Below are 16,010 nucleotides of genomic sequence, written 5' to 3'. Positions count from 1 at the left end.
TCGTGCAATCAGATTTTTATTTTTCATTCTCTCAGACAGATTAGTGATTTATTTCCACCAATTAAAACAAACAACCAAGTGAACAAAAAATTAGAGGGGTTAAAAGCAAAATTAGAATGTGTTGCAGTTAAGAACAAAACCAAGAGCAGGCTAGCAAAGTCCCACCGTATAAAGGGATTACTCCATCCCTGACCCTTTCCAGGGGACCTCCAGGTATTACTTTTCATTGATTTACCTTAATGAAACTAATGCACCCCTCTCCGTAGGAAGCTGACTCCATAGCTGTCTAGGCACTGGATTCAATTAAAGAAATAAATACATCTGGCTTCTAAATTGTGCAAAGTCTCAAAAGCCAGAGGCAATGCTCCTTTTTGCTTCCATCCCTCTTGGGGTACACCCCAGGCCCCTGCACAGGATGGGCTGAGCACAAGGGGATACTCAGATCTCCCCTGCAAATCGGTGGCTGTTGGGGGACTGCCACCAAGTGTGACACATCCCTGCCCACAGGGCCACGATTGCTGTAGGATGGCTCCTTCTTTCCAGAAGCTGACATTGATGTCAGGCCTTGCTGTTGACTCTGAAACCCCGGAGTGCCCACACAAGGTCTCAGGGCTCAGCTACGCTCAGTTTCCAGGCAAAGGGGTGCATGCACCCAACAGCACCGCGCGATGCCGATCTGGCCAGGCAGCCCCATGGGCAGCATGAACACAGAGCAGGGCTACAGGCATAGAAGCAGAAGCTCAGAGCAGGGCAGAGGCACACGACGGCGTCGAGAAGCACGAGGTGTGCTTGGTTTCGCACACGGCTTGGCTGCAGACATCAGAATAGAAGCAAGAAAGCAACTCGTGAGCAATTTGGGATCTATCTGCTGAAATGCCTTCGCTTTTCTCCCAACACACGCAACAAGCAGAAATGACAACACTTAGAGGCATGCATTGAACCAGAAGAAAGGTCCTGAAAGTCTGCTTTGCTAATTGCCCTCGTCCCAGCTGGGAGACAGCAAACACCAAGAGACCACGCTACCCTCTACTGACAGGCTTAGCACTAAGGCCAGGAGGGAGAGCCCCGCTGGGAATGCAGCCTGAGAAGGATGTGTGCTGATCAGACCACAGGGAGAACACAGGGATATATGCAAAGGTCTTCTTTCTTTCAGGTTGAGGTTGAAAATCTCACCCTGTTTTCCCAAATAACAGCTGTTGCCTCTAATGTTTAGGGATACATGGGGCATAACAGGAGGCAGTTAAATGCAATGCGCTCTAAGAGCAACAATTTGGCAATGCTGCTGCAACAGCACGTGTTCCTGCAAGGAAACCCCCTCCTATTGATTCTACAGATTGATCTCAAGCTGAGAGAAAATCCATGCCTGTGCCGGCAGCAGCGGAAGGGATAGGCTTCCACCCAAAGTTAGTTAATATTTTCCTTTCCTCTCTTTCAAGAGCAATGACCTTTCCTGGTTCAAGTCACCCTCTAGCACTGGAGGTGCGAGCGGAGCACAGCACGAGGCGCAGCCGTGTACTCACCGACATGGTAGAGTGGGCATCTACATCCCCCTACAGAGGACAACACAGGGAGTTTGAGTCAAGAGCAGAAGAGAGCAAAGCAACAGCAAGCAAGGCAAGAGAGGTACACATCAGTTATCACGTGTGGGTGCTACAACCCATCGCTGCTCCTCCCCAACTGAGGCACGGGCTGCGGGATGCTGTGGCTGCTCAGTGAATGAGAAGAGCAAAATATGGCACTAAGGAGGAAGAGGAACAGATGAGCCACGTCCCACCAGACGCTGTTGGCCTTGATATTGAACGTGCTGAGCCACCTGGGGCAAGACAACAGCCATGTGCCTCAGTTTTCCTACCTACAAAATGGATGGGATGGATGTCCGACCCCAGCAGGAGGCAGCAGGGATTTGCCCAGAGACATCTACAAAACTCACCCACCTCTAGATATGAGAAAACTCACCCACCATAGAGATGTCATCTATGCCCAGAGAGGATTTGTGTAAATCTAAGGAACTTGGTTTCGGGACTCATATGATGGTTTCATGATGGTTACCGGGCAAAATAAATTGCTATTACAGAATCCAATGGCTTGGATTGGAAGGGACCTCAAGGATCACCAAGCTCCATCCTTCCTGGAATGGACTGCCCAGGGAGGTGGTGGAGTCACCGAGCCTGGGGGTGTTCAAGGAAAGGCTGGATGTTGTGTTGAGGGACATGGTTTAGTGGGAGCTATTGGGAATAGGTGAACGGTTGGACTGGATGATCTTTTAGGTCTCTTCCAACCTTGGTGATTCTATGATTCTATGATTCCTGCTGCAGACAGGGCCACCAACCTCCATATCTGATAGTAGACCATCCCTGCCAACCTGGTCAAGACTGTGGCTGGGACAAAGCTCAGTCCTGTGGTGCGTTTATCTCCACGCACAACACATTGCCTTCTAACATTATTATGGAGAGACTCGACTTCTGAAGGCAAAACACAGGTAACCATTCTCTTTTAAAAAGAAAATAAACACTTGGAAAGCTCTTTCTACCCAAGAGCTGCTGGGGCCAGCATTACGTATTTCCAACTGGGAAGAGATGCCAATCTGGTGAATAAGGCAAAATGTTCCATGCGGAGCGTCCGCGGCGTCTGTGCAGTTCCAGCTGAAATCTGTGCCTGCCATCTGGCAAAAATAAGCACAAAGGGGGGCCGGAGGGGGGGGGGGGAGGAGGAGGAGAAATCCCTCCACTGAACTGAACTGCCCAGGATGGCGGAGGTCGGAGTTTGTTCGATCGCTGAAAGATTGCTTCCCCTTCCTGGGTCACCGTCACCTCTTGACCTGCCCTGATTACCTTCCAAAGGAGGTTATCAAGATACAAGACTAACAGAGGATTAAAGGAAACTTAAAATAAAAACAAAACACACCCCTTCCCCCCCACTCTGCTCCCCTCCCCCAGGAAAACATCCTTGCTTTGTTAACCTGACAGTTCACTGTAGGTGTTGACACAACCCTCCATCTCTGAAAAGCTTAATGTCAACAAATCAGTGTGTTTGGAGTAGCCCTGTCAATGCGATTTACATTAACTTGTCTAACAAGAAATAAAAACAACAATCAGCCATCAAAGACAAAAGGCTTTTTCAGTCATTCTTTTAAAAGTATGATGCTGGAAATGTTAATTCTGGAGGCCATGGCCTTTTTCCCTGCTAAAAAACAGCAAACCTTTTTCTTTTTTTTTTCTTTTTTTTTTTTTTTTTTTTTTTCTCCTTCTTTTTATTTTTTTAAAGGAAAAAAAAAGAAAAAAAGAAAAAAAAGAAGAAAGAAGTATTTTCTTTTAAAGGAGGCCCGAGCATCCCATATTAATAAGCAGAGCAGCAGCAGTAACCAACCCTCACTGGTTAACACAGGAAGAGGGCAGCCTGGAAGCCAAATGTTAATTATGCTTTTATTTCCATCAGCATGTTATTTGCTTTGAGACATTTTGGGCACTTAGCGGAGCATTTTCGAATTGTGGCTATAAACCACCATGAAAATTTCATGCAGCACTGGTATGCACCAAAGCCCCGTTAACTTCACCATGAACTTTTCACCCCCAAAGCATTCTGCATCCCCACGCTCACCATCCCAAAGCAGAACTGCAAAAAGCAGAGGCTCTGGGGGCTCCCAACTCCCAAGAGAAAGCATCTTCCATCAGCTTTAGGAGTAGCAACCACCATTGGCTTGGGTAGCAGGAGGAGCTGTGACGCTCGGAAGGAAAAATTAGGAACTGCAATCTCTGCTTAAACACTTGGAATTGCAATTCTTGATTGAGCACTTGGAATTGCTCAATCTCCACTTCAGTGCTTGGAGTTGCAATCCCCACTTGACCACCTGGAGTTGCAATTCCTGCTTCAATTTGGTATTGTAATTCTTGACTGAACGTTTGGAATTGCAATCCCTACTTCAACACTTGGGAGGTGCAACTCTTGATTAACGCTTGGAATTGCAATCCCTACTTGACCACACAGAGCTGTAATTCTTCATTATCATTTGGAATTGCAATTCCTGCTTCAACATTTGGAATTGCAATTCTTGACTCAACATTTGGAACTGCAATCCCTTCTTCAACACTTGGGATTTACAGTTCTTGACCGAACACTTTGGAACTGCAATCCCTGCTTGACCATCTAGAGTTGCAATTCCCACTTGACCACTTGGAACTGCAATTCCTGCTTCAACACTTGGAGCTGCAATCCCTACTTCAATGCTTGGAATCGTAATCCCTACTTCAACACTTTGAATTGCAATCCCTACTTGACCACCTGGAGCTGCAATTCTAGACTGACCACTTGGAACTGCAACCCCCATTTGACTACTTGGAATTGCAATCCCTATTTCAACACTTGGAATTGCAATCTCTACTTGAGGAGCAGGGTCTCTGTGCCATCCCACCAGCCAGGATCAACTTTATCAGCGGCATCAATTCTTCCCCATGAAATTCAGCCTTGCTCCATCCCCAAACAGGAGCGCAGAGCCAAAGCTGGGACGGAGCTGCCCTTTCACTCCTCTCCTCTCCCTGTAGCACTCCGTGACCCCCAAGGCCATCCCCTCTGCCCGCTGTGCTTCAAGCCTTGACCCCAGTGAGGTTTCCTGCCCACGAGCAGCCCCGTGCAGCACAATGGAATTACTCACACACAGCACATGAAGCAACCGCCTGCATTTTTGCAGGATCAGGGCTTTCGGTTCCGTTCTATTACAGGACAGCTCTTTTTGTTGCTGTGATTTTAGCACCGTAACCGCCTGCGTGCCCAGGCTGAGTTTCTTTGATCAGCAGATGAGGTTTTTTTGCTGTAATTGCTGTCATGACAAAGGGCCGCCGAGCAGCTCGTCTCCTGCTCCTTACTCATCCCTCTGCCTGCCACTCTTCTCCTGCTAAAAACCAACTGCAAGTGCAAACAGCCACAGAGAGCTCCTCACACGTGCTCACTGTCTAAACCCGATGGGCACAAAGCTCTGCAGGAAGGGGCACTGCCAAAGCAGTGAGGACACGGGAACAGGAGGGTGGGCGCAGAGCTGGGGCTACACATAGGAACCACAGGATGCCTTACTTTCCCTTTCCTTGTGGCTATTGGTGTGAGGTCATCCAACATTTGCAAACTCGTTTACAACAGGGCAGCATCTCCTGTGTGATAACCCCGTGTATTTGGGGCTGGAGACAGACCAGCAGCATGGAAAAGGCTTCACCTTGCTGCTTGCAGCCCCACAATACTCAGTGCCGATTCGTGCTTTTGGGAGATGCTTCCTTTCCCTCTCAAGGCCCTCTCACCCTTTCCTTTCACAAAGGAAGCACATCCCGTCCACACGGCGCTGTCACAAACATGGCCTTCATTTTTCTGTGCTGCTTTGGGCAGATGGGGGCTTTCCCACGCCTCACCTCCTACAAATCATTCAGAAAGTCACCGAAATTATTAAGTGTTTCTAAATCAGTGGCTGGGAAGAGGTCCTTGAGAAGCAATCAGCTGAGCCATCAAAGGAGCTGGTGCTCTTCCGACAGCCTTCAGCTCTTCCTGACTCATCCTCACTGGTGATGCCTGCAGGGAACTGACAGCAGCAGGCAAAGAATTGGTCTCCACAACACTCCTTTGAAGGAAGGAACTCCAACACATAAAAGAATCACAGAATCACAGAATTGCTTGGGTTGAAAGGGACCTCAAGGATCAGCTCCAATCCCAACTGTGGGCAGCGATACCTCTCTCTCCTATCCACCATTTAACTCAGGCCTCCCAATTTCACAATCTGCAGCTCTGTGTCACTTTACTGCCCTATCCAAGGGGACGGTGGGAGGCTCAGCGCTGGGCAGTGCTTTGAAGGCAGCAGCTGAGCATCTCCGACGCATTACCCAGCTCCTGCAGCATGGCAAGCATCCACCAGCTGCCTCCTGAACAGTCCTTCCAGACCAACCAGCTGCCTTCCCCATCTCCAAAACCATTCTGATTAATTCAAAAAGGAAACATTAATATTTAAGGAAGATAAATCACTCCAGGTCTGTCTCATAAATCATCGTGGACATCTCTCCCCATCCTCCTCTCTCCTGGTGGCCGCGCTTCACACTCCAGTGCAGAGCAGACCCCCCTCGCTCTGTGCAGGAGGAACAAAGGGGATTTCTGCCCTCGATGGAGGGAAAGACAGAGCAAGAGACAGCAAATGTGTGGTGAGCAGCAAGGTATGCTGCAATGCTTTCTGAGAACTGCAGTGTTAAGTAATCCAGGAGCTGGACTCAATGATCCTTACGGTCCTTGGGGTACTCCCTACACAAACACACCCATCTCTTTGAGGTACAAGAATGTCAAAAACATCAATAAGAGTCCAAAGTGAAGCAGAGAAGAGGGCTGAGCATATCTTCGTTTCTGGTACCCCTTCCCTACCCACTGGAATAGCAGGCAAACCCCTGCTGCATAAGCTCAATTAGTCGTGTAAGGACTCCCAGTGTCACCAAATGGGTCGGGTTGGAAGGGGCCTTCTTTAAGCCCATCCAGTCCCAATCCTTGCCCTGGACAAGGCCACTTTGCCCCAACACCGCTGCCCAAAGCTCCTTTCACTTCCATTTGTTGAACTTGATGATCTTAGAGGTCTTTTCCAACTCTAATGATTCTATGATTTCTCTTTTGGTGGCCAAAGACATAGAATCATCATAGAATGGTTTGAGTTGGAAAGGACCACTAAAAACCATCTGGTTCCACTCCCAGCAATGGGCAGAGACACCCACAGCTCCATCAGGTGCTCAGAGCCCCATCCAGCACGAACCATGCAGAAGCTGGTAAAGTATTGCTGAACTGTTGAGGCTGTAACACCTCCTAAAGCAGTTCTGGAGTGCTGGAACATCCTTTCCAGCAGTGCAATCCCTGGACACAAGCAGAATGAAATTCAGGAAGCTGCCACTGTGCATTATTAACCTTCTCTTCCTGCTTCTATCCAAGCTAGTGAGAGGTGTCCACAGTGTGGGCCGGTATTCTACAATCCTGGACATGCAGTATCAACAAATAGGTAGCAGTCCAGTGAAGAAGAAAAAATGTGAAGTTGCTTTTGGGACAGAGTTCAGTGGATTTGCTGTTTCCAAATACCTGCTGATTGAAGAGACTCATAAGTATATATCCAGACAGCCCGGAACAAATCTTGTTTAAAAGAAAGAAAGAAAAGCTGTCTGAGCAAAAATGAAACTCCCTGATGATTACATTGTTCCTATTCAAGTGGACACTGCTCAGCCAACTGCAAAAAAACAACATGAAAGACATTTCTGATCGCAACAGCAGCATAAACACAGGCATATTTTGGACAGCAGAGAAAGGAAAGAAACACATGCTGCCTTACAACGCAGAGCCATATTTTGATGTAAGGCACCCAGTGACCTGACAAACATTTGGAAATGGATCTGCAGTTTGAATAATACACACCCTTATACTGAGATCTCTCAAAAATCATTCTCAAATGTCTGTTAAGATGAAGGCTAACGTGGTATAGGTGGCCAGTGAGTTATGATCTTGCTTCTGCTGGTGGACTGGGATATTTCCCTCTTTCCCATAGACATGCAAATTCTTGGGGGGACTCTCACTTCTGCTAACACGTGCAATAGCTTACTTTAGAAAGAGATTTACTTCACAACACTTGATCTGCTGTCAAACAGGGCCAGTGTATGGCCTCATTTCCATCACACTCTATAAAAGCTCGAGCAACCACTCATTTCAACAGCACCATCAGCTGCCTGTGCACTTTCCAGCCTGAAAAATGAAAGAAAATGGGGAGGCCCCTTACCGGGAGGTGCGTGAACACAGCAAACGTGCTGCGCAGGAAGCCAATGAGATCCACAAGGTAATCACTGGCCCTGCTGCCAGGCTCCAGAGCCATCCAGTCATAATCTGCCAGCTGCAGGAACTGGTCAATCTTCTGGTTCAGGTTAGTGTAAATCTCTTCCTCAGCAGCGTGGCGGGCGTCCTGTCCAACAAGACCACGTTATATGGGATGAAGGGTTGACAGCACAAGGTGTTCCATAAGGAACAGGATGCCAGATTGACCAAAACTTCGGCCCTAACAGCACAAGGCAATGTGTCTGTAGGCTACCATAGGGTTGCAATAAGCTCAGGTTAGCTCATCCTGGCAGGTCAGCTCCAGGTATGATCAAACGAGTGTCTGACTGCTGAAAGCCAGGGAGAAGGAGGACAAATACGGCATGGGATGGGAGGAGGAGACAGGGGAGAACGTTCCATGTGGAAAAAGGCTGAGTGTGTCACTCAGAGGTGGTGACACATTGGAACAGGTTGCCCAAGGAGGCTGTGGATGCCCCATCCCTGCAGGCATTCAAGGCCAGGCTGGATGTGGCTCTGGGCAGCCTGGTCTGCTGGTTGGTGACCCTGCACATAGCAGGGGGTTGGAACTGGATGAGCACTGTGCTCCTTTTCAACCCAGGTCATTCTATGATTCTATGAGATCCACCAAGCTTTGGGTGTAGGAGGGCTACAAACTGGCACAGGGGCTCAGAGCCTTCCTGACAGGACAAGGATGAAAAAACTCATCCTTAGGCCAAATGGGAAGATGGTGTCTGATAGGAAAAGGAAGGGATTTCCTTGGGGTCACAGGACCTGCTGGGTTATCCCAAGGGAAACCTCATGTAGCCAATTCCCTACCATTGCTGGAGTCCCTGGCACTGCTCCCTTCCACTCTGTGGCCAAAGGGCAGAACTCAGACAACCCCCAGCTGAACCAGCTGTGGTCTTAAAACTTCATGGGAAGAATCTGGGTAAGATGCTCCTGGGTTACAATTTAAAGACTGGGAAGCCCAGTACTTCCTTTCAGCCCTGATTTTTAGCATTTCCACTCTCCTTTTAGCATTTAACAACACTAAAAGGAACAGAAAGAATAGAAATTAAAGTTCTCAAAATCTATTCTCCTCTTGAGTGAAAGAAGAGAGCTTGCATTCATGGCCAGCCACATGCAGCTCTGTATGGTGATCAAACAACAAAATGAAAGTTCATTGATGAAAAAACTGAAGTCAGGCTTTTGTTGAAAAGCTGCTTAATTCCTTAGATAATGAGCACTGCAGTCACAGCCTGTAAATTAGGGGCTACAAAGGCTCTTGGTCTGGACAAGAGTAGTGCATACAGCTGCTCTGAAACGAACGCCAGAAGCTCATCTGATGGCTTCAGCTCCCAGGCCATGATAAAATCACCTTTCAACCCAAACATGGACAGAGCTCCCCAGAGATGCCATTTACCTTGAAAGTCGTGGTCCCATAAAGTTTTGTGGTGTGAACAGTTTCTGGAAGTACATTGGTGATGTTGGTTATGAATTCTTCGAGGAACTTGCAAGATTTCTCCAAGTGGGTCGTGTTTATAATAATCTGTACCAGCTGCAAAAGCAAAGAGCAGGTATTCAGTAAAGATATTCAGGAAAGGTAATAAGAAAAGGTATTCCTCACAAAGAGGGTGGTGAGGCACTGGAACAGGTTGCCCAAGGAGGCTGGGGATGCCCCATCCCTGCAGGCATTCAAGGCCAGGCTGGATGTGGCTCTGGGCAGCCTGGGCTGCTGGTTGGTGACCCTGCACATAGCAGGGGGTTGGAAGGAGATGATCATTGTGGTCCTTTGCCACCCAGGCCATTCTATGATTCAGAAAAGGTATTCAGAAAGTTGCTCCTGAAGTCAGGGAGGTGCTGAGTTGATGGGTGCCACTTTCTGAGAACTTCTAGCAGGAAATGCTGATGCTGTACAAACACACTGAGCTTCGCCCCACACTCAAAGGCTCTCCTCCTTTAACAGCAGCAGGGAGTTATATAAAAGGTCATTTTTTTGGAAGAAACAACAACAACAAAAAAAGAAAGCATTTCCCATGACAGCCACTAATACCACTGAAGATTTTTTTTTCTAATGACTTTCCTATGCTCAGCTGTCAGTCAGCACTCATTCCAGCAACAGGCTTACAAAGAAGCACCATGTCAGACCACGGGTATTCTGGCTGCTAATGAACCCTAACGAACCTGCACCTTGAGTGACACCTAACAGCAGCCCTCTGAGGCACCCGACAAAGGAAGCAAGGGTTCTGCTTCTCCAGGGGAGGTGTGGGTGAGCAGCTATCTCCCTGCTTTTCATACCCACCATTATCTGCTATTTTTCATCATGCTGCTTTCTCAGCTCCCTTTGCACGGCACCGGATCGGGACATTAAAGGCAATGACAAAGACTGCTGAAGTCAATCAGTGCCAATGTTTATAATCCAGAGCAAAGCAATCCCTGCTTCGCCTTCAGCATGGCTGCCTTGGAAGCCAAACACACCACTAATTCCTTAAGCAGGTACCTTTCTTCTGTGCAGACCGCCGTGAATATGTTCAAGGTGCAAGGTAAGCTGTAACAAAACCTTTCCAAACAACATTTAGCTCTGATATGGTGCCAAAATGCTTCTCCTGCAGACACAGAAGGCATTACAATGCTCCAGACTGACATCACTTAATTGCAGGAGCATGGTGTGGTAGTCTGCAGTTACCTCTTCTAAAGAAACTATTTAGAAACACAAATCATTTGCTTCTGAATGAGATGGAAACAAGCAGCGCCCTGCCAGGCACAGCATTGTTTCTTTTTCTCTTTTTGCTTCTTTGATCCTTTTATGTTTCAGCACCAACTCGAGCATTGCAGACACATAAATATTGAAGTAAAGCTGCAGAGATGGCGGCGCCCAACTCGTGTTGGTGCCAGATCACAAACGGGCAATGGCCACAGACTGGGAGGCTCAGTTTGGATGTTGGGAACAAAGAGAGATCTTACAGACTGCCCACAGAGGCTGTGGGACCTGTGCTTTGGGAACACGGAGTCAGGTAGAGAAAGCAAAGCTGAGGAGACCCAGATTGAGCAAGGAGGTCCCTTCCAGGCAATGCTTGCTTTTAAGAAATTGAATTGTGGTCTATTTGAACGCCTCCTGCTTTGCACTCGACCCCCAGAAAGAAAAAACACAGCAACCAGGAGGGCTTCTCATCTCTGAATTTGCTGGATTAATCCAGTTCTCAATTTCTGCCTCCTGATAAGTGCTCATTTGTTTGCCTCTCCCTCTGTCAGCTCTTCTGTCACAACTCCGATGCAGTTCCCCACAGTTTCAAGCTAATTAAATACTGGGCATTTCCAACTGCCTGAAATTCCTCCTAAACTCATCACAACACATTGGTCCAGACCTGTAGGCCTGAATGCAAAAGCTGCATCTAACTTCAGGTAGTTCTGACTTCACAAATAGGACAGTGGTCTTAGCATCCTTGGTAGCATGGACCTCTGCACCCTGCTGGATCTGCATTGAGTCACAGAATGGCTGGGAGTTGGAAGGGACATCCAGGATCATCAAGCTCCAAAGCCCTGCTGCATGCAGGGCTACCAACCTCCGTATCTCATACAAGACTTCCTTCCATCCCCTCCCAACTGATCAATTATGAAAATAAATTAAAGAGGACAACGGACCAAAAGGTTGGAACATGGACTTGAATATCACCTTCTCCACTGTTTGGAAGAAGATACTTTAGATTAGAAACAGAGCATTGCTTTGAGTTAAAATTCAGCCCGAGAAGGGTGGATGGTGATAGGACAAAGGGAATGGTTGTAAACTGAGACAGGGGAGGTTTAGGTTGGATATTAGGAGGAAGTTTTTCACTCAGAGGTTGGTGAGGCACTGGAACAGGTTGCCCAAGGAGGCTGTGGATGCCCCATCCCTGCAGGCATTCAAGGCCAGGCTGGATGTGGCTCTGGGCAGCCTGGTCTGCTGGTTGATGACCCTGCACATAGCAGGGGGTTGGAACTGGATGAGCACTGTGCTCTTTTGCAACCCAGGCCATGCTGTGATTCTGTGAAATCCTTCCCTCTTCAGAAATGCAAAATGTAGATGTGACTGCATGGAGCGTGGGATTGGAGGGCACTGGAGGAGTCCCATGTCACATGAAAGCACTGTCTTGATGTCAAAAGTGACTGCAAAAGATATTTAAGTATCTTGCATAACTATCATTTCATAGAATCATAGAATGGCCTGGGTCGAAAAGGACCACAATGATCATCTGCTGTGTGCAGGGTCATGAAGCAGCAGACCAGGCTGCCCAGAGCCACATCCAGCCTGGCCTTGAATGCCTCCAGGGATGGGGCATCCACAGCCTCCTTGGGCAACCTGTTCCAGATTTAAGAAGCTCAGAGGAAAACTGGACCAATAGGTCAATGATTATGCAAAGGAAAGAAGCAGGGGGGCAGGAAGATGCCCAAAATGAGCAGCCAAAGGATTGCTGCTGGAGGATGGACAGTGCAAGGGATGGTGCTGCATTCCTCAGCATGGAGGGAGCCCTGGGAGGAGCAAGACAAAAGGGGAATTTGCCCCCAAGGAGCAGAGAGATTCCAGACTGTGAGATAAAGGTCTGAGGAAGCACTGTGTGTAAATGCAGACTGCTATAAATGCACTGAACTCCCCCAAATTCATCCACATGGGGTATTTTCGAGTGTCCAGAGAACACTACACATTCCTCCAATGCAGTTAATTAAAGAACTGCAGCTGTACTAATACCTGCTCGCTTCATAACAGCACACAGAGGCCCAACTAAGGCATTCTAACTGGTTTGGGTACCACACATGTTCCCAAAGAGTCGTGACTTACAAGCCTTGAACTTTTTGGAAATCTGACTTTGTTCACAGAAAAGTGTCAATCTTGAAAAGAAAACGCCAGCACAGAGTTCAGACCATATAAATGTGCCTTTAGATGGAGAGCAGCCCTCCATTCTCACCGCTCCCACGCGTCTCTTGTCTGGCATGAAGCCACCCCAGCACTCCTTGAAACCCTCCCACCATCTTCAACCCAAATGTATAACTCCCCAAAAACCCAAAAGAAGGGCAGACAAAAGCATCACCTTTCCATAAGCATAAAGCCTTTCTTCCACTGGAACAGGTTGCCCAAGGAGGCTGTGGATGCCCCATCCCTGCAGGCATTCAATGCCAGGCTGGATGTGGCTCTGGGCAGCCTGGGCTGCTGGTTGGTGACCCTGCACACAGCAGGGGGGTTGAAAATGGATGATGATTGCGACCCTTTTCAACCCAGGCCATTCTATGATTCTATGATTCTTTGACTCTTGCTTTGTACAGCAACACTGCGTGCTTTCCTTGTTGTTTTCCAACCAAAAATTTTACAGTAACACTCCAACCCAGCATCCCTTCAAGGTGCTGGAATGAGCTCCAAATGACCATACCCCATTTTGATGCCCTGCCTTGGAAATTACTCCACATGCAATCTCACCTCTGTCAGCCCCACGTTTTTCCTCTTAATGACGTTCTGCAAGCAGTTGCTCAGCGTCCGGGTCAGCAGCAGGTTTGTAGATTTTCTGATCATATCATCAACTTCTGTGGAGCTGGAAAGCAGAATTTCAAGAGAGATTTGCAAAGTGCTTTATCTCAAGGCAAATAATAATAATAATAATAAAACTGTAACAAAACCAACACACCCTTTCAACTCTTTGAAAGGGTAGATAACAGCAGGACAAGGGGAAATGGTTGGAAGTTGAGGGAGGGAAGATTTAGGTCAGATATCAGGGGGAAGTTCTGTGCTATGAGAGTGGTGAGGCGCTGGAACAGCTGCCCAGAGAGGCTGTGGATGCCCCGTCCATCCCTGGAGGTGTTCAAGGCCAGGCTGGATGGGGCCCTGGGCAGCCTGGGCTGCTGTGAAATGTGGAGGTTGAAGCCCTGTCTGCAGAAGGGGGATTGGAGCTTCATGATCCTTGAGGTCCCTTCCAACCCAAACCATTCTATGATTCTATGATATGTGGAGCCATCCTCACTCTGACTCCTTCTGTGGGTTACGCCTGATCACCTGCGTGCTGCCTAGAGCTGCTAACATGGAAATATGTACTGAAATACCAACAATTTTGGCCTTTTTTGTGCATGCAAAAAAGGCAAACGTGGGCAAACCTACGTCCTTATGCTTCTCCTCTTAGAGGGGCCAACCCAGCACAGGCTAAGGCTCACCCACTCCATTCTCACCAGTGCATTCAGCACTGTGCAAGAAAGCTGCAATTCTGCACATTCAGATCAAATCATCCAAAGACTCAAAAATTGCTTGTTTGTTTTTTAACTCAGTAAATCAGATTCTAACCCATCCGTGGCTTTTGCCAGATGACTACAACCTCAACCTTGCTCAAGCCGGAGGGGTTTGGCTTTCTGCTTTTGGCTGCAGGGCTGGCTGCTGTGCCCCTCCTTCAGTGCACGCCAGCAAGGTGCAAGCTCTGTTTCTTGCAGCAAGGCCTGGAAGCCAGCCCCAGAGCAGGGGCCTTTGATCTGTTGTTGGCCCTGCATTAGCCCTGACACGACGGGGCTTTATCTCTGGCAGAGCAGTGACAGGAGGCTGATGGCAAAGAAAATTTCAAACTGCAAGGCTGAGAAACATTAATAACTTTCAGGCTCCTGGAAAATCAACCCCGTGACCTTTCGCTCTGTATCCTGTTTTACCTGACAAATGGGCCAGATTACAAAGCAGGGATGGACAGGGGAAACAAAAGCAAGCCTTGCATTGCCCGCAGCGCTGGTGCACGGTTCAGACACTGCTATTGGGGTGCCCAAAGAGAGGGGGGGTCAGACATTACCATCCTCTGCCCAGCACACACCTGGGAACTTCTCTGCTGTGTTAATGTCAAAACAGGCACACCAAGTCCACCCTGGGCACCTGATGCTGAACAAAGCAAGACCAAACGGTCTCCCAAACCTCTCTCAGTCTTCCTGAGTATTGCACGTGCATCAGTACAGGTTGGGGGATGAGCTGCTGGAAAGGAGCTCTGCACAGAAGAAGCTCGTTGACCAACAGTAGACTAACAGTTGACCAATGGTTGACCATGAGCCAGCAGGGCGTTCTGATGGCCAAGACCTGTGGAACCCTAGGGTGTATGGCACAGAGTGTGGCCACCAAGGCAAGGCAGGTGCTCTTCCCCTCCGCTCTGTGGAAGGGCAGAACTGGAGCACTGCACCCAGTGCTGGGCTGCCCAGCTCCAGGCAGACTGCAAACTGCTCGGAGAGCCTCATGGAGGGTGCGAAGCTGGTGGGAGCCTGGAGCACCTCCTGATGGGGACAGGCTGAGAGCCCTGGGGCTGTGCACATGGAGGAGAGAACGCTGAGAAAGATCTGAGCAGTGCTGATCAATGTCTGAAGGGCAGGGGGCAGGAGGACAGGGCTGGGTTCCATTTGGTGGTGCCCAGTGCCAGGACAAGGGGCGCTGGGCACAAACTGGAGCCCATGGGGTTTCATCTGAACATGAGGAAGAAATGATTTCTTGACTTGGAGACTGACACAGCCCTGGCACAGCTGCCCAGAAAGGTGGGAGAGTCTCTTCTGGAGATATTCAAACCCACCTGGATGCTTGTCTGTGCAACCTCCTGCGGGGAACTGCTTTAGGGGGATCTCCAGAGGTCCCTTTCAATTCTGCGAGCAGCCTTCAGGAACCAGAATTGCACAGAAAGCCCTGAGGTCCCCAGGAGAAGCAGGGAACATTGCTCCCTGTGCGTGTCACAGAGCTGAGCTGTTCTCCTGTCCCAGCCAGCTGAAATCCGTGTCTTGCTGCAGCTTTCCCAAGGAAGAGCCCAGCTGCACAACTCCCCATACACAGAGCTGCTCACCACACTGAGCTCACCAGCAGCTTTCTCTAATATTCCCTGCTGTTGAAAAGTCAGCTTTTCTGGGCTGTGCTCCTGCTGACCTCTACTCCCTTCCCAGCTGGATGCAAAGAGAACAGAACCAGCAGCTCAGCAGGATCCTGATGATCTACATGCAATGCCACCAGCCGAAGTCTCAATGCTGGTCTCTTCTGGGTCATTGCTATTGATCCCTGGGAGTTTCTTTTGCTCCTGCTGAGGGTGGATGCACCTCCCGTGCCATGTTGATCAGGGCCAGCCCATGTCATGTCTCAGATCCCTGGGTTCCTCCAGGCAGGGCTGGGATGTCAGCTCCGAGATGATACATTTGGGTTTCATAAGCATGGAATGGAACACGAAGGGAAGAAAACTGGCCACGGAGCTTTTCCT

General features: G+C 48.8%; 1 protein-coding gene across 8 annotated transcripts in view; it reads right to left on the bottom strand.

The window, feature by feature from the left end:
- The window catches only part of EXOC6B (exocyst complex component 6B), a 246,067-nt gene that overhangs the window by 83,864 nt on the left and 146,193 nt on the right, over window positions 1–16,010 (bottom strand). For 5 of the 8 annotated variants that reach the window (XM_042872008.1, XM_042872012.1, XM_042872010.1 and 2 more), the window contains 4 exons: window positions 13,244–13,355; window positions 9,221–9,355; window positions 7,766–7,945; window positions 1,521–1,550 (listed from right to left, as the gene is read on the bottom strand). In XM_042872008.1, the coding sequence (XP_042727942.1) occupies window positions 1,521–1,550; window positions 7,766–7,945; window positions 9,221–9,355; window positions 13,244–13,355 (457 nt within the window). Of the gene's footprint in view, window positions 1–590; window positions 811–1,520; window positions 1,551–7,765; window positions 7,946–9,220; window positions 9,356–13,243; window positions 13,356–16,010 lie in introns of those variants that run through there. The other 3 variants (XM_042872009.1, XM_042872013.1, XM_042872014.1) reach the window with 2 other exon arrangements.

Source organism: Lagopus leucura, unplaced genomic scaffold, assembly GCF_019238085.1.
Source record: "Lagopus leucura isolate 7727_CA_CO unplaced genomic scaffold, USGS_WTPT01 Super-Scaffold_100004, whole genome shotgun sequence".
Lineage (NCBI taxonomy): Eukaryota > Metazoa > Chordata > Aves > Galliformes > Phasianidae > Lagopus > Lagopus leucura.
This window is presented reverse-complemented; position numbering and strand designations above follow the sequence as displayed.